Raw genomic sequence first — 13176 nt, 5'->3', positions numbered from 1 at the left:
TAATACAGGTTTCGACTCGGTGACAACACCTGTGTGTATATAGCACACATCTTACACTGCAGTACCTTTTCCAGTTTGATTTCTATTTCATATTTCCTCTCAGTTGGATCATTCATGATTAAAACATTTATAGTACAAGAACTATGAAACTAACAATTCGTCAACAGTAAATAATCTGACAGGACACCCATTCCCACACCTTCGCCCATCAGTACGTATACAAACACTGAGCAGGTGGGAGAGTGGGAGGTTGACATTGCTGAGCTGAAAGTTTAAAAACTACAGTATTTTCCCAGAACGGGCCTGGGACTCTCAAGAACGAATCGGTATACAAAGTAGAAGGTATCACATTCATCTTGTTGTGGTCTTTTATTAGGGCTTAGCATTAAGCCTTTATCAAATACAGTACCCAGTAACCACACTTTTTTGTTATGTTGGTAGACTTGTATATCTATCAGGGAGTAGAGGGAGCTGCCTTCTATATATTGGTATTCTGTGCATCTAGTTACTCTCTGCGGCTATCGCTTGAAGCCTCCGGCCACGCCCCCCATGGTTAGCAAAACATGCCAATTCTTTTACGTTGTGGATATATACAAACTAAGTTATTTTCTCGGGAGCAGGGAAACTTCGAATCGCTCAATTAAGTACAATCGTTTACAAAATAACACGGCAATTAATTGTAACTGTATTCCATACTCCCTGATATCTATGAACAAAGTAAGGCCCCATTCACAATGCAAAGGTAGGCCTAACGTAAACTTATCGACGTAACGTAACCATAAAATTAAAATTTGTGGTATTCACAGTGGAGGAACGTAACATGAACGTAAAGAGTACACAGCAGCCAATCAAAACATTGTCATGTTATTAGCACGGAAGTCAGGTTTTGGACAATCTCGCAGTTTATACACTGACTGACAGAGCAAATGCAACACCAAGAAGGAGTGGTTCGAAAGGGATGAAAGTTGGGAAAAAAAACAGAGACGGCACGGACGAATAATTGATGTTTATTTCAAACCGATATGCAGGTTACACAATGCGCACGGCATCGACTCAGTAGGATGTAGGACCACCGCGAGCGGCGATGCACGCAGAAACACGTCGAGGTACAGAGTCAATAAGAGTGCGGATGGTGTCCTGAGGGATGGTTCTCCATTCTCTGTCAACCATTTGCCACAGTTGGTCGTCCGTACGAGGCTGGGGCAGAGTTTGCAAACGGCGTCCATTGAGATCCCACACGTGTTCGATTGGTGAGAGATCCGGAGAGTACGCTGGCCACGGAAGCATCTGTACACCTCGTAGAGCCTGTTGGGAGATGCGAGCAGTGTGTGGGCGGGCATTATCCTGCTGAAACAGAGCATTGGGCAGCCCCTGAAGGAACGGGAGTGCCACCGGCCGCAGCACATGCTGCACGTAGCGGTGGGCATTTAACGTGCCTTGAATACGCACTAGAGGTGACGTGGAATCATACGCAATAGCGCCCCAAACCATGATGCCGCGTTGTCTAGCGGTAGGGCGCTCCACAGTTACTGCCGGATTTGACCTTTCTCCACGCCGACGCCACACTCGTCTGCGGTGACTATCACTGACAGAACAGAAGCGTGACTCATCGGAGAACACGACGTTCCGCCATTCCCTCATCCAAGTCGCTCTAGCCCGGCACCATGCCAGGCGTGCACGTCTATGCTGTGGAGTCAATGGTAGTCTTCTGAGCGGACGCCGGGAGTGCAGGCCTCCTTCAACCAATCGACGGGAAATTGTTCTGGTCGATATTGGAACAGCCAGGGTGTCTTGCACATGCTGAAGAATGGCGGTTGACGTGGCGTGCGGGGCTGCCACCGCTTGGCGGCGGATGCGCCGATCCTCGTGTGCTGCCGTCACTCGGGCTGCGCCTGGACCCCTCGCACGTGCCACATGTCCCTGCGCCAACCATCTTCGCCACAGGCGCTGCACCGTGGACACATCACTATGGGTATCGGCTGCGATTTGACGAAGCGACCAACCTGCCCTTCTCAGCCCGATCACCATACCCCTCGTAAAGTCGTCTGTCTGCTGGAAATGCCTCCGTTGACGGCGGCCTGGCATTCTTAGCTATACACGTGTCCTGTGGCACACGACAACACGTTCTACAATGACTGTCGGCTGAGAAATCACGGTACGAAGTGGGCCATTCGCCAACGCCGTGTCCCATTTATCGTTCGCTACGTGCGCAGCACAGCGGCGCATTTCACATCATGAGCATACCTCAGTGACGTCAGTCTACCCTGCAATTGGCATAAAGTTCTGACCACTCCTTCTTGGTGTTGCATTTGCTCTGTCAGTCAGCGTATATTACCTACAATAATGAACAAGCTTAAGATGAATCATGGTCTGGAACCTGGTAAATATTGCTCTATAATGTCTTATAAAAGGTGTATTTGTGTGTTATTGACAATCATATTTGTAGGTATCAGTACTTACATGATTAATAATACCTATTACGGTATGTTGCTTTTTAGGTCGTCCTCCAGTTTTCACTAAAGCTGAGGAAGAAGCATTTGCTGATTACTGCATCACCATGGCAGAGTGGGGTATCCATTAGATCGCTTTGATTTGAGGTGTATTGTCAAATGTTACCTTGATCGAGAGGGAAGAACTGTTAGCAGGTTCAAGAATAATCTTCCAGGGGAAGACTGGGCAAAATCGTTCATTTCAAGGCAGTCGGAAATCCTCAAAGAATGACTTGCCGCTAATATTAAGAGAAACCGTGCTGCGGTGTCAAAAGTCACCATAAGTGAGTATTTCGACAACTTGGAAGCAGAAGTGGAAGAAGTACCTCCGACTAATATATGGACCCTTGATGAAGCCAATTTGTCAGATGATCATGGAAGAAAGAATGTGATAGTCAGACGCACATGTAAATATCCCGAGAGAGTCATGAACTCGACTAAGGGCAGTGTGTCAGTCATGTTCTGTGGTAGTGCTGCAGGCCAATGTTTACCACAATATGTGGTGTATAGGGCGGAAAGGCTGTTTGACACATGGACAGCTGGTGGCCCACCTGGTGTGCACTACAATGCTACAAAATCTGGCTGGTTTGATGTCAGGATGTTTGAGGACTGGTTCGAAAGTACTTTCCTTGCAGCAGTGAGGAAGTTGGAAGGGAAGAAAATTTTGATAGCAGATAATTTAACCAGCCATGTTTCGTTGAAAGTGTTGGTACTGAGCCGCGAGAATAACATCAATTTCGTGTTTCTGCCACCCAATTCAATCCATATCTTGCAACCTCTGGATGTCGCCGTTTTTGGCCCACTCAAGAAAGCATGGAGAAAGGTTCTGTCTGAATGGAAAATAACAAGCGAGGGTAGGCATTCATCATCCATTCCAAAATCTAAATTCCCAACTCTTTTGAAGAAGTTGATAACACAAATTTCTTGTAATTTGACTGAGAACTTAAAGTCAGGGTTCCGAGCAACAGGCATTTTTTCAATGGACAAGAAACATGTTTTAGATAAATTGCCATGTGATGATGTGCAAGTTATGAATAATTCAGTTTCTCAGATGTTTATAGACCACATTAAGAAGATGAGATATCCAGAAGAGCATGGAAAAGCACAGGGAAAAAAGAGGCTCAATGTTCCCCCAGGCAAAAGTGTGACACCAGAAGATTTCCTAACTGAAGGTGATAATGAAGAGGATGCCCATTTCTCTGGCAGCATGAGGAAAGCGGATAAGGTGCAAGAATGTAATGGCCTTTCTCAATTAGAATGTGATGAAGGAAATGAAAGACGATCTGCCTCTGCTGGGAAATCCCATCTCCGAGCAGAGGATTTGTCAGTAGGGTACCATGTTGTAATAGACTATGAAGGAGCATTGTTTCCAAGAGTGATTTTAAGTGTAAATGCAGCACAACAGGAAACAGAAGTGAAGTGCATGCAGAAGAGTAAGAAAAACTGGAAGTGGCAAGGAGTGGATGATTTAATTAAGGAATATCCTGTAGAGGACATTGTTATGAAAATTAATGATCCTGTCATGGTGAACAAAAGGGGCATTTTCAGACTGAAGGAATTGGAGTTCATGTGGGGGGGAATAGACCTTTGTTATATTCCATTATGTCTTGTCATTGGAAGAACTTCAAAAGTGTATCAAGGAGCACATTTCTGAACATTGCTAGCATGTCTGTATTTATTATTATTATTATTACTCCTCGTTTCCCTTAGATGTTGTAATAAATCTTATTTGACGACTGGAGTCACATGTAAATTATTTACATAAATAAAAATGGCACAAATTAAACCCATTTGTGGTATAGTTTGTTCAAACAGTGAAAATATATAGGTGGCCTAAAGTTACCCGAATCCGGGGTAACATTAGGCCACTATCAAAATCCACCACAATGGGATATTTCTAACAATTAGATGACAGATATTACTTGATATGGAAAGCACAATATCTAAGCTATATTTTAACATAAAATTAAGTTAACTTATCATTTATCTCGCTGTACAAAAATTATGGCAAAAACAAAGATGTGAAATATATGGCACAAAGTATCCCCAGTTGACGGTACTTTATTAAACAATTCCAACGGGCCAAAGGCTCATATACAGGAATTGTACAATACAATTTGTTTAGCGTCAAAAATTAATATGATACATATACATTGGCTGCAAATAAATATATAAATTTGTTATAACGAACGTTACTCTGAATATTTCCTTTACGTTACCATTACACAAAGCCTTATAAAGAAAGTACCTCGATGGAATCAAACAACGTGGTAGTGGAATTCATATTACTTCAAACATATCTTGCTTTGCTCCTGGGAGCTGCGTGCCTGAAACGGGGAACTAAACAACGGTGCAGGAAATGGGTTCATCCATTGAATCAAAGAAGGTTATCTCAGTGTGATTTCGGTAATCTGCTGTAAGAAATGACCCTCATCAGTTCGTTTTGTACATGAGGATGAAACCTGAACTGTTTGACACTATCTTACGATTTGATTCCCCTTTCTTAATAAAAAAAAAAGAAGCGTAAGGTCTCCTTCACCGACATTTATGCCACTAGCTATCACATCCCGATGAGATGTGTGGATCTGTTTGTTTGGATGATATCGTTTTCGTACTAGTGGTCTGTCATAATGTTAAGAAATATACAGGGACACTGTTCTAACTATGACAGGAATGTCACTCGCACGGTTGCCAGCGTCAAATTGCATTGTTACAGCATGTATATTTCCACGTATTCTCTTTCGGTACAAACCAAACCAAACCCCATGGCACTACAGCCCTTGAAGGGCCTTGGCCTACCAAGCGACCTCTGCTCAGCCCGAAGGCCAGAAGATTACGAGGTGCCGAGTGGTCAGCACGACGAATCATCTCGGCCGTTATTCTTGGCTTCCTAGACCGGGCGCGCTATCTCACCGTCAGATAGCTCCTCAATTCTAATCACATAGGCTCAGTGGACCTCGAATCAGCCCTCAGGTCCAGGTAAAAATCCCTGAACTGGCCGGGAATCGAACCCGGGGCCTCCGGGTAAGACGCAGGCACGCTACCCCTACACCACGGGGTCTCTTTCGGTACAGCGTCTTTGTAATTCTTTTTTCCTTTTATCATCCATACATACAAAGGTTATTTTGTGAGAGAATTACAAGTGTTTCATCGAAGAAGTCATTACATCCCGCACAAAACAAAATGTTTACGTCTGCGCTGATGGCTGGTTCTTAAACTTAACGTAAAATTAACCGCAAGTAGAGTTATTTGAACTGGTAGTTCGTTCAACTATTTTGAACGGGTCGTTCACACAAGCATACAGCCTGTTAGAGAACGAAGACCTATGCAAGCACCATTTATTGTAAAATGTACGTACTAGCTCGCGCCTCGTCTCGTTCATTTGAACGACTTCATTCATTGAGCGAAGTGGCGCGAGAGCTGATTCCATGAAGACAGCACAAATTAACTACCTCGTTCATTTGAACGACAAAATGAGCTCGCACATAAACGGCCAATTGCGTGCCACACAGTGGTCTAAACACCGATTCTAGCCGGCAAAAAATCGATAAAATCGAAGTCAAGAAATAGCTGAAAAAAGTTTGAGAACTCATTCTAGACACCCCAGGTACCTCATATCTGCCCTACATAATGTGCTTGGAGTGAGTAAGTGGCGGGGAGTGAAGCACAAACATGACAATTTTAAAAAACTCGGAAAAAATTAACCATTTATATCTTATTTGGACCAACCAGGATATTGAAGAACCCCTTGTTGGAGGGTATTTCTTGAGTAAATTCACAAGAATAAGTCCTTCTGCACGCGCTAAGAGGACCGTATCAACCAGTTAACTTCTTCACATTTTAGACTTAACTGTACTCGATTTTATTGCGTTTTCAGGGCCGGAAACAGGTTATAGGTAGTTATGTGTTACGGATTGATTTAAGCGATATTATACACTATATTAAAGATTTTCCACCAAAAATAAACTGTCACTTCTTGCAACCTTTTTTTTTTTTTTTGCTGTACCTAGGTATTTGCTTATAAGCAACCCGAAAAAATTTCACCGCACTACCTTTTCTTATCAGTGTCATTCCCCCCTCCCACGCTCTACCCGCAAAGCAACACCTACTGTCTGTGACTCATGGCCTACCGCTCTCCGAACCTTTCTATACCATGGATCTGACTGTATTTCTTCACATTGAAATTTCTTGCTTAATGGTAGTTTACGAAAGACCACTGATGAACAAAAGTAATATGTCAAAGATCGAAAATCCACTATTCAGGAGGCTTTGTGGAAAGAGCTGGGCCTGAAAGTTGACAGGGTTGTTCAAGAGACTGGGACTTCGAACACCGGCAACAACTCAAGAAGGTTCTATCGCAATCCGAAAATGGCAGCAGAATGTAATGTAATAGTCTGTAGATATCAAATACTTGAATTTTCACTCCAATAATTTCACAAGTGTTAAATTCCGGAAATGTCTAGTATTTTATCGTCGTCGCGGCACATTAGAATAAGTACGGTGCGACGTTCTTTACAAGTTCAACGGTGTTCGATTATGGCCATAACTACGTACTCGCGAAACGCGACGGAATATACTTTCTTCACTGACGAGACTGCACTGACAGACTGTACTCGCCACGAGGGTCAGACTGCTCTCTCTCCCTCTGCCTCTCTCTGCTTGCTGGCCTTGACATAGTGGCCTATATATCTCCGCCAGGTGGACGGCGCTATGAATCATGTGACGAAGAGTGCCCATTCTTTCCAAATTTTAAATTGCTATATTTCAAAAAGTACTGCACAGATTGATTTGAAATTTGTCGGGTTTTCCTTTTATAATGTCAGCTACAATTTAACGTTGGTCCTGTTTTAATCGGCCCAGGCGTTAAAAAGTTCAAGAAAAAACTTCGAGAAACGTCTATAGGGGAGGCAAGTTACAAGCGGCAGTGACGTCACTTGACCTTGCCTGGCTTGCTCGTGAAGTCTGGTAGGTACTAGAATGTTCTTTCATTCAGCTGTTCACATATCGGAATGGAATTGTATGCTGGAAATAAAGTTTTTAATTTATATGTGCCAGGTCCTATGCATTCCTGGTAAAATATGGAAAGATCTTCATTGGGGTAATCACATAAATATGATTGTAAATAAAGGGTACAGATCTTTGCACATGATTATGAGGGTATTTAGGGGTTGTAGTAAGGATGTAAAGGAGAGGGCATGTAAGTCTTCGGTAAGACCCCAACTAGAGTATGGTTCCAGTGTATGGGACCTTCACCAGGTTTACCTGATTCGAGAACTGGAAAAAATCCAAAGAAAATCAGCTCGATTTGTTCTGGGTGATTTCCGACAAAAGTGTAGCGTTACAAAAATGTTGCAAAGTTTGGGCTGGGAAGATTTGGGGAAAAGGAGATGAGCTGCTCGACTAAGCGGTATGTCACACGTTATAAACCTCATGATTAATCCGTACTGAAAGTTGTAATGACTTAAAACCAATGAAGGTATTTATTAATCCACCAATTAATACCTTTTTTGTCCACTTATATGTGGTTACGAATACATACTAACACTTAAAACTTTCGGGATATGTTTCGCCCTTTCGCACATTCAGCGTTAATATAATCTTAAAAATATTACACATAATATCAAAAAAGAAGCTAGAAATTTAGCCTTGTAACCTTATTACTTAAAATATTGGTACACAAAATTTGGAAATGGAAAACATTTGATAAAAACATTGTAAAATGTCAATGGAGCACTGTCCATGGTCATTCCAAAATCATTTGTTCCGAGACTACAACTTCTTATATACATTTTGAAGTTCTAATAAAATGGTTCAATTGAATTTATCCGTTATTTCTCCTAATGCGGTAGTACGTAGATGTTTTTTCTAACAAAATAAAAGCGATATCAGAAGCACAAAAAAGATGCCTTGCAAAAGACGTGGTCAAGGTCGCTGCTTTTGTCGTTAATGTGAAGGTAGTAAAACACTCGAAGGGTTGTTGTAAATAATGTGGAAACTGAAGCCTCGGTATACGATCGCGAGAAATGTGGAAAGTCATGCAGGCATAATTTTGTAAAGCACCCTTGCCAATACCTTTCATTAGTATACTGGAATAATTGTTGTGGGTTTGTAATAAACAGTTACCCACTACCTTCCGTTATATCAGTAAACACTCTAAGGAGAGGGCATGTAAGTCTCTGGCAAGACCCCAACTAGAGTATGGTTCCAATGTATGGGACCCTCACTAGGATTACTTGATTCGAGAACTGGAAAAATCCAAAGAAAATCAGCTCAATTTGTTCTGGGTGATTTCCGACGAAAGAATAGCGTTACAAAAATGTTACAAAGTTTGGGCTGGGAAGATTTGGGAGAAAGGAGATGAACTGCTCGACTAAGCGGTTTGAGTGGTGTCTTCAACAGTAAGAAATATCACAATATGAAGATAAATCTGGAATTCAAGAGGACGATTTGGTGCAAATATTCGTTTATATGAAGGGGAGTTAGGGAATGGTATAACTTACCAACTGAGATGTTTTATACAATTCCAATTTCTTTGCAATTATTTAAAAAAAGCCTAGGAAGAGAAAAGATAGGGAATCTGCCACCTGGGCGACTGCCCTAAATGCAGATCAGTAGTGACTGATTAATAGCTATGAAACCTCTAACTTTAAACTACTACTAGCTTCAAAAGGGACTTCTACAATATTATACTGATGTTCTAAATACTGCATTCTATACATAAACCAAGGAAAACAGCACAAAAAACCAGCACTACTGTTTGTCACGACTCTACCTCAGCCGATCTGTGTTCAACAACACAGCATTTACACTGATTGAGCAAATGTCATGGGATATCGGAGCACTGATGCCCAGGTGTGTTGTCTGCGCACCACACGCCCCCTGTGCTAGCGGCAGTTTTATAGGAGACCTTGTGAGCTGTGGCTGTGCATGTGACAGGTGTAACATGGAACGTCGTCGTGAGCTGACACCGTTCAACGGGATATGGTGGTCGGTGCACGACAGATGGGAATTGCGATTTCGGAAGTTGTGCGGGAATTCGGCTCCACACGATCAACCGTGTCCAGGGTGTATCGTGAATGGTTGAATGCGGGTGTCACCGTCCACAACAGACGGACGACCGGCCGTCCAGCCACCCTCGATGACTGTGACCGGCGACATCTGAGACGGATTGTCAATAGTGACAGACGGGCAACCGTGCAACAAATCACGGCTCAATTCAACACAGGCCGTGCTAGACACGTCACCCAGTGGACTATCCGTAAGAACATGGGTTCTATGGGGTATGGGAGCCAGCGCCGCACACGGGTGCCACTGTTAACCCAACGTCATCGGGCTCAACGACGCGCATTTGTCGCCAGTCACAAGGGATGGACACTGGAACAATGGCGTGACGTGATATGGACGGACGAATCACGATTTCAACTGCACCATGCCGATGGGAGGCATCGTGCATGGCGCAGACCACATGAAGCGATGGATCCCGCCTGCCTCGAAGATGATGTCCAGGGCGCTGGTGTCTTTGTTATGGTCTGCGGTGCATTTTCCTAGTATGGAATGGGCCCCATAGTTGTTCTGGAAGAGACTTTGAATGGTACGCGGTATGTTGAGCTGCTCGAAGACCATCTCCACCCACTTTGGCCTTCCAGCGTCCTGACGGTTCTGCAGTATTTCAAGATGAAAACGCGCCGCCACATCGCTCCCACGTCTCCCGGGAATGGTTCCAGGAACATGCAGCGGAGGTTCGACGACTACCATGGCCACCCAGGAGCCCCGATATAAACCCTATCGTGCATATCTGGGATGTCCTGGAACGCAGGCTCCATGCCATGCATCCTGCACCCACGAAGAGACCAGCATTGGCGGCCGCTCTGCAAACGATTTGGTGTCAGCTGCGTCCAGAGGACTACCAGGGACTTGTCGACTCACTTCCACAGCGTGTCACTGCAGTTCGCAGGGCTAGAGGAGGCCCCACACGCTATTAGGTAACTATCCTATCCCATGACATTTGCTAAGTCAGTGTAGTTTCATGCTAAACAAACGAGGAACACAGCGCAAATTAAATGAAGATAGACATATGGCTGGCTTGGTTCATCAGTATAGTTACTGTGAGGGTAACAGGGTTAAGTACGTGATATTTTGCTCGTAAGAACAGATTTGGAGTTCATACATTGAACCAAACACACAAGCAATGTGTAGAATTTGATGATCTGTATAACGATTAAAGGGGATGCCTGGCCGAGGCGGTGAAGGCGTGCTCGACTCGCCCGGAAGGACGTGGTTTCGAATCACCGCCAGTAAGTCGTAAAATTTAAGATGATGGTTGTTGTTTAAAGGAGGCTAACATCTAGGACATCGGCCCCTAATGGTACAAAATGAAATGACAAATTAAAAGTTCAATATCTTCCACTGACCAGAATTCAAAACATGAGAACAAAGAATGAATGGGAATAAATTTAAAACAACCAGTGGAACCGACCCAAAATGCCTCACATTCACAGAAGCTGGTGTAAAACAATAGTATTACTGACCAAGGAACTGCTTCTATAGCACAATGATGAATTGATGATGCTTGTAGTCGAAAGGGGTCCAAAATCCAAGTCATCGGCCCCTCATAATGGTACTTACAGCTAGGACAGTAGAACCATGGTATTTGTCATGTTGCGGTACTAATCAAAAGTAGCGTAGACTCGCGGTATTCCATACATTATGGTACTACTCACAGATAATGTAATTCGCACATGTAATACAGACCTATGGTGTTTCGAACATTGTGGCGCCATTTACAGGCAACGCAAACGTATGGTGTTCATCACATAAGTGTTCTAACTACAGGGACTCGCACTATCCCGTGGTGTTCCTCATATAGTGGGTACTAATCATAGGCATGCCAGAACCATGGTGTCGCTCATATAGTGCTACTAATCACAGGTACTGTACAAGCCGACAACGCACTCTGTTGCTACTAATCACAAACCTATTTTTGTACCTAACAGAGTGGTACTACGTGCAAGTAAAGCAACCCATGGTGTTCCTCGCGTGGTGGTGCTCATTACAAGTATTCTCATGGTTCTAATTCGATCATCCCTTGGTCGCCCCTTTTGACAGGCAGGGGATCCATTGGTGTACTCTTCGTCTGCGTCCCCCACCCACAGGGGGTTAAAATTTAAGAAACGAGATTCCCCTTCTGGATGTGCACATGGCCATGAGGTTCACTCAGCCTACACCAAAAATGAGTACCAGGTGAATTCCTGGGGGCAAAGTTGGCCGGGCAAAGATTTAACCACTCTACCCCACCAAGTGTCGAGATTAAGGATAGTGGAAACCTTTACGTTCCACCCCTCTAAGGGCCTTCATGGCCTGTACGAAGAAGACTTTGCTTGGCTTGTATAACGATGAAAGGCAACATCCAGGTGTATTATTTTGGTTACATGTGAAGGACAACTATTATTATTAACTTTATTGGCCATATTGGACTACTTGAGTCTTCAATGTACACTTTTCTCTGAAGGTTGTACGGTTTGATAGTTCTTATCTGCCCAGTACTTCTTCATTCGTTCTGATCACAGTGTTCTTAATTAGTCTGAAATCTCTAAAAGCCTTCTGTGCATCATTTCAGTTGAAAATTTGTGATTCTTAAGAAGGGTGGTAATTTTATCCTTGTTCTCTGCATCTGTAATTTCGAGTTCAGCTGTTTTGAGATCCTCTTGAATTTCTTTGATCCAATGCCCTCCTGTCTTTCCCAGGTTTCTCATCACTATTTGTCGTCCTGTTTTCTGGTAATCGTAAGATGTGAAAGAAATGAGAGATTCTTTTCTTCTTCTTCGTGCTGGTAACTGGGTCAGTCTCTCGATAGACAGTTTCACTGGGGAGGATTCTCCAGACTCCTTCAACCTGGTACTTTTTATTTATGTAAGTTCTGCTAACTCTTCTTTGTTTTGAAGAGCTGATCAATACTTTCATTTTTAATTTGGAACAAGGTTTCGCAAGCATAAGTGACTTCGGGCAAAGTTACAGTTTTATGTTTTTGGGTCTTACAAGGGACACCTTTGACCACGAACGCTGGAAACCGCACGAAACCATGCTTAGAATGACAAGCAATCATAAACAAAACAGTGGTGTGCTTCATTTCCATGCAATACTCCGCACTTGTCTGCTAGCGTCACTAGACGGTGGCATAGTGTAGCTGCACTAACCAGTGCTCCAGCTGCGTTAATGGTAGAGCTGCAGTACGTAATTGTCTCTTGGAGTGTTCGCAAGCGAGCTACTGTGTAAACTGTGTACAGAGCTGTGATATCATGAAGAGAATTAATCCTACGCATGTGGTCCAAATATTAGGGACCAAGTTGCGACGTGCTGAATAAGGAAATGACATCGGGGCCAAGGATATGGAGTTCGCGGATATATTATATAGGCCTAACATAATAATTCAGAAATATAATGGTGATGACACAGAAATACACAACGTCACACTGGATAGATATACGGATGTTGAAGGACAGGAGGAACCTGAACCTGAAGGTGGCTCTTTAAGCAGTACACGACATTCATCTCCAGAGCAACAGGAACAGTCAAGTCAAAGTGAGTACGAATTCTCTCCACCCAAAAATACGAGGTCCAGTGTATTAAAAGATATTGATGACAACGTACTAATGGATCAAAAGTAAATCAAACTGCACATTAATTCTAA

At 43.4% G+C, this 13176-nt stretch overlaps 1 protein-coding gene across 2 annotated transcripts in view; it reads right to left on the bottom strand.

Annotated features, from left to right (window-relative positions):
- Window positions 1-400, bottom strand: part of Exo70 (exocyst complex component 7) — a 127939-nt gene extending 127539 nt beyond the window's left edge. Inside the window, exon 1 of one of the 2 annotated variants that reach the window (XM_068228326.1) lies at window positions 66-400. In XM_068228326.1, coding sequence (XP_068084427.1) covers window positions 66-116 — 51 coding nt within the window. In that variant the 5' untranslated portion in view covers window positions 117-400. The remainder of the gene's footprint in view (window positions 1-65) is intronic. The other variant, XM_067149878.2, reaches the window with a different exon arrangement.
- Window positions 401-13176: the final 12776 nt, after the last annotated feature.

This window comes from Anabrus simplex, chromosome 6 (assembly GCF_040414725.1).
Source record: "Anabrus simplex isolate iqAnaSimp1 chromosome 6, ASM4041472v1, whole genome shotgun sequence".
In the NCBI taxonomy this organism is placed as follows: domain Eukaryota; kingdom Metazoa; phylum Arthropoda; class Insecta; order Orthoptera; family Tettigoniidae; genus Anabrus; species Anabrus simplex.
This window is presented reverse-complemented; position numbering and strand designations above follow the sequence as displayed.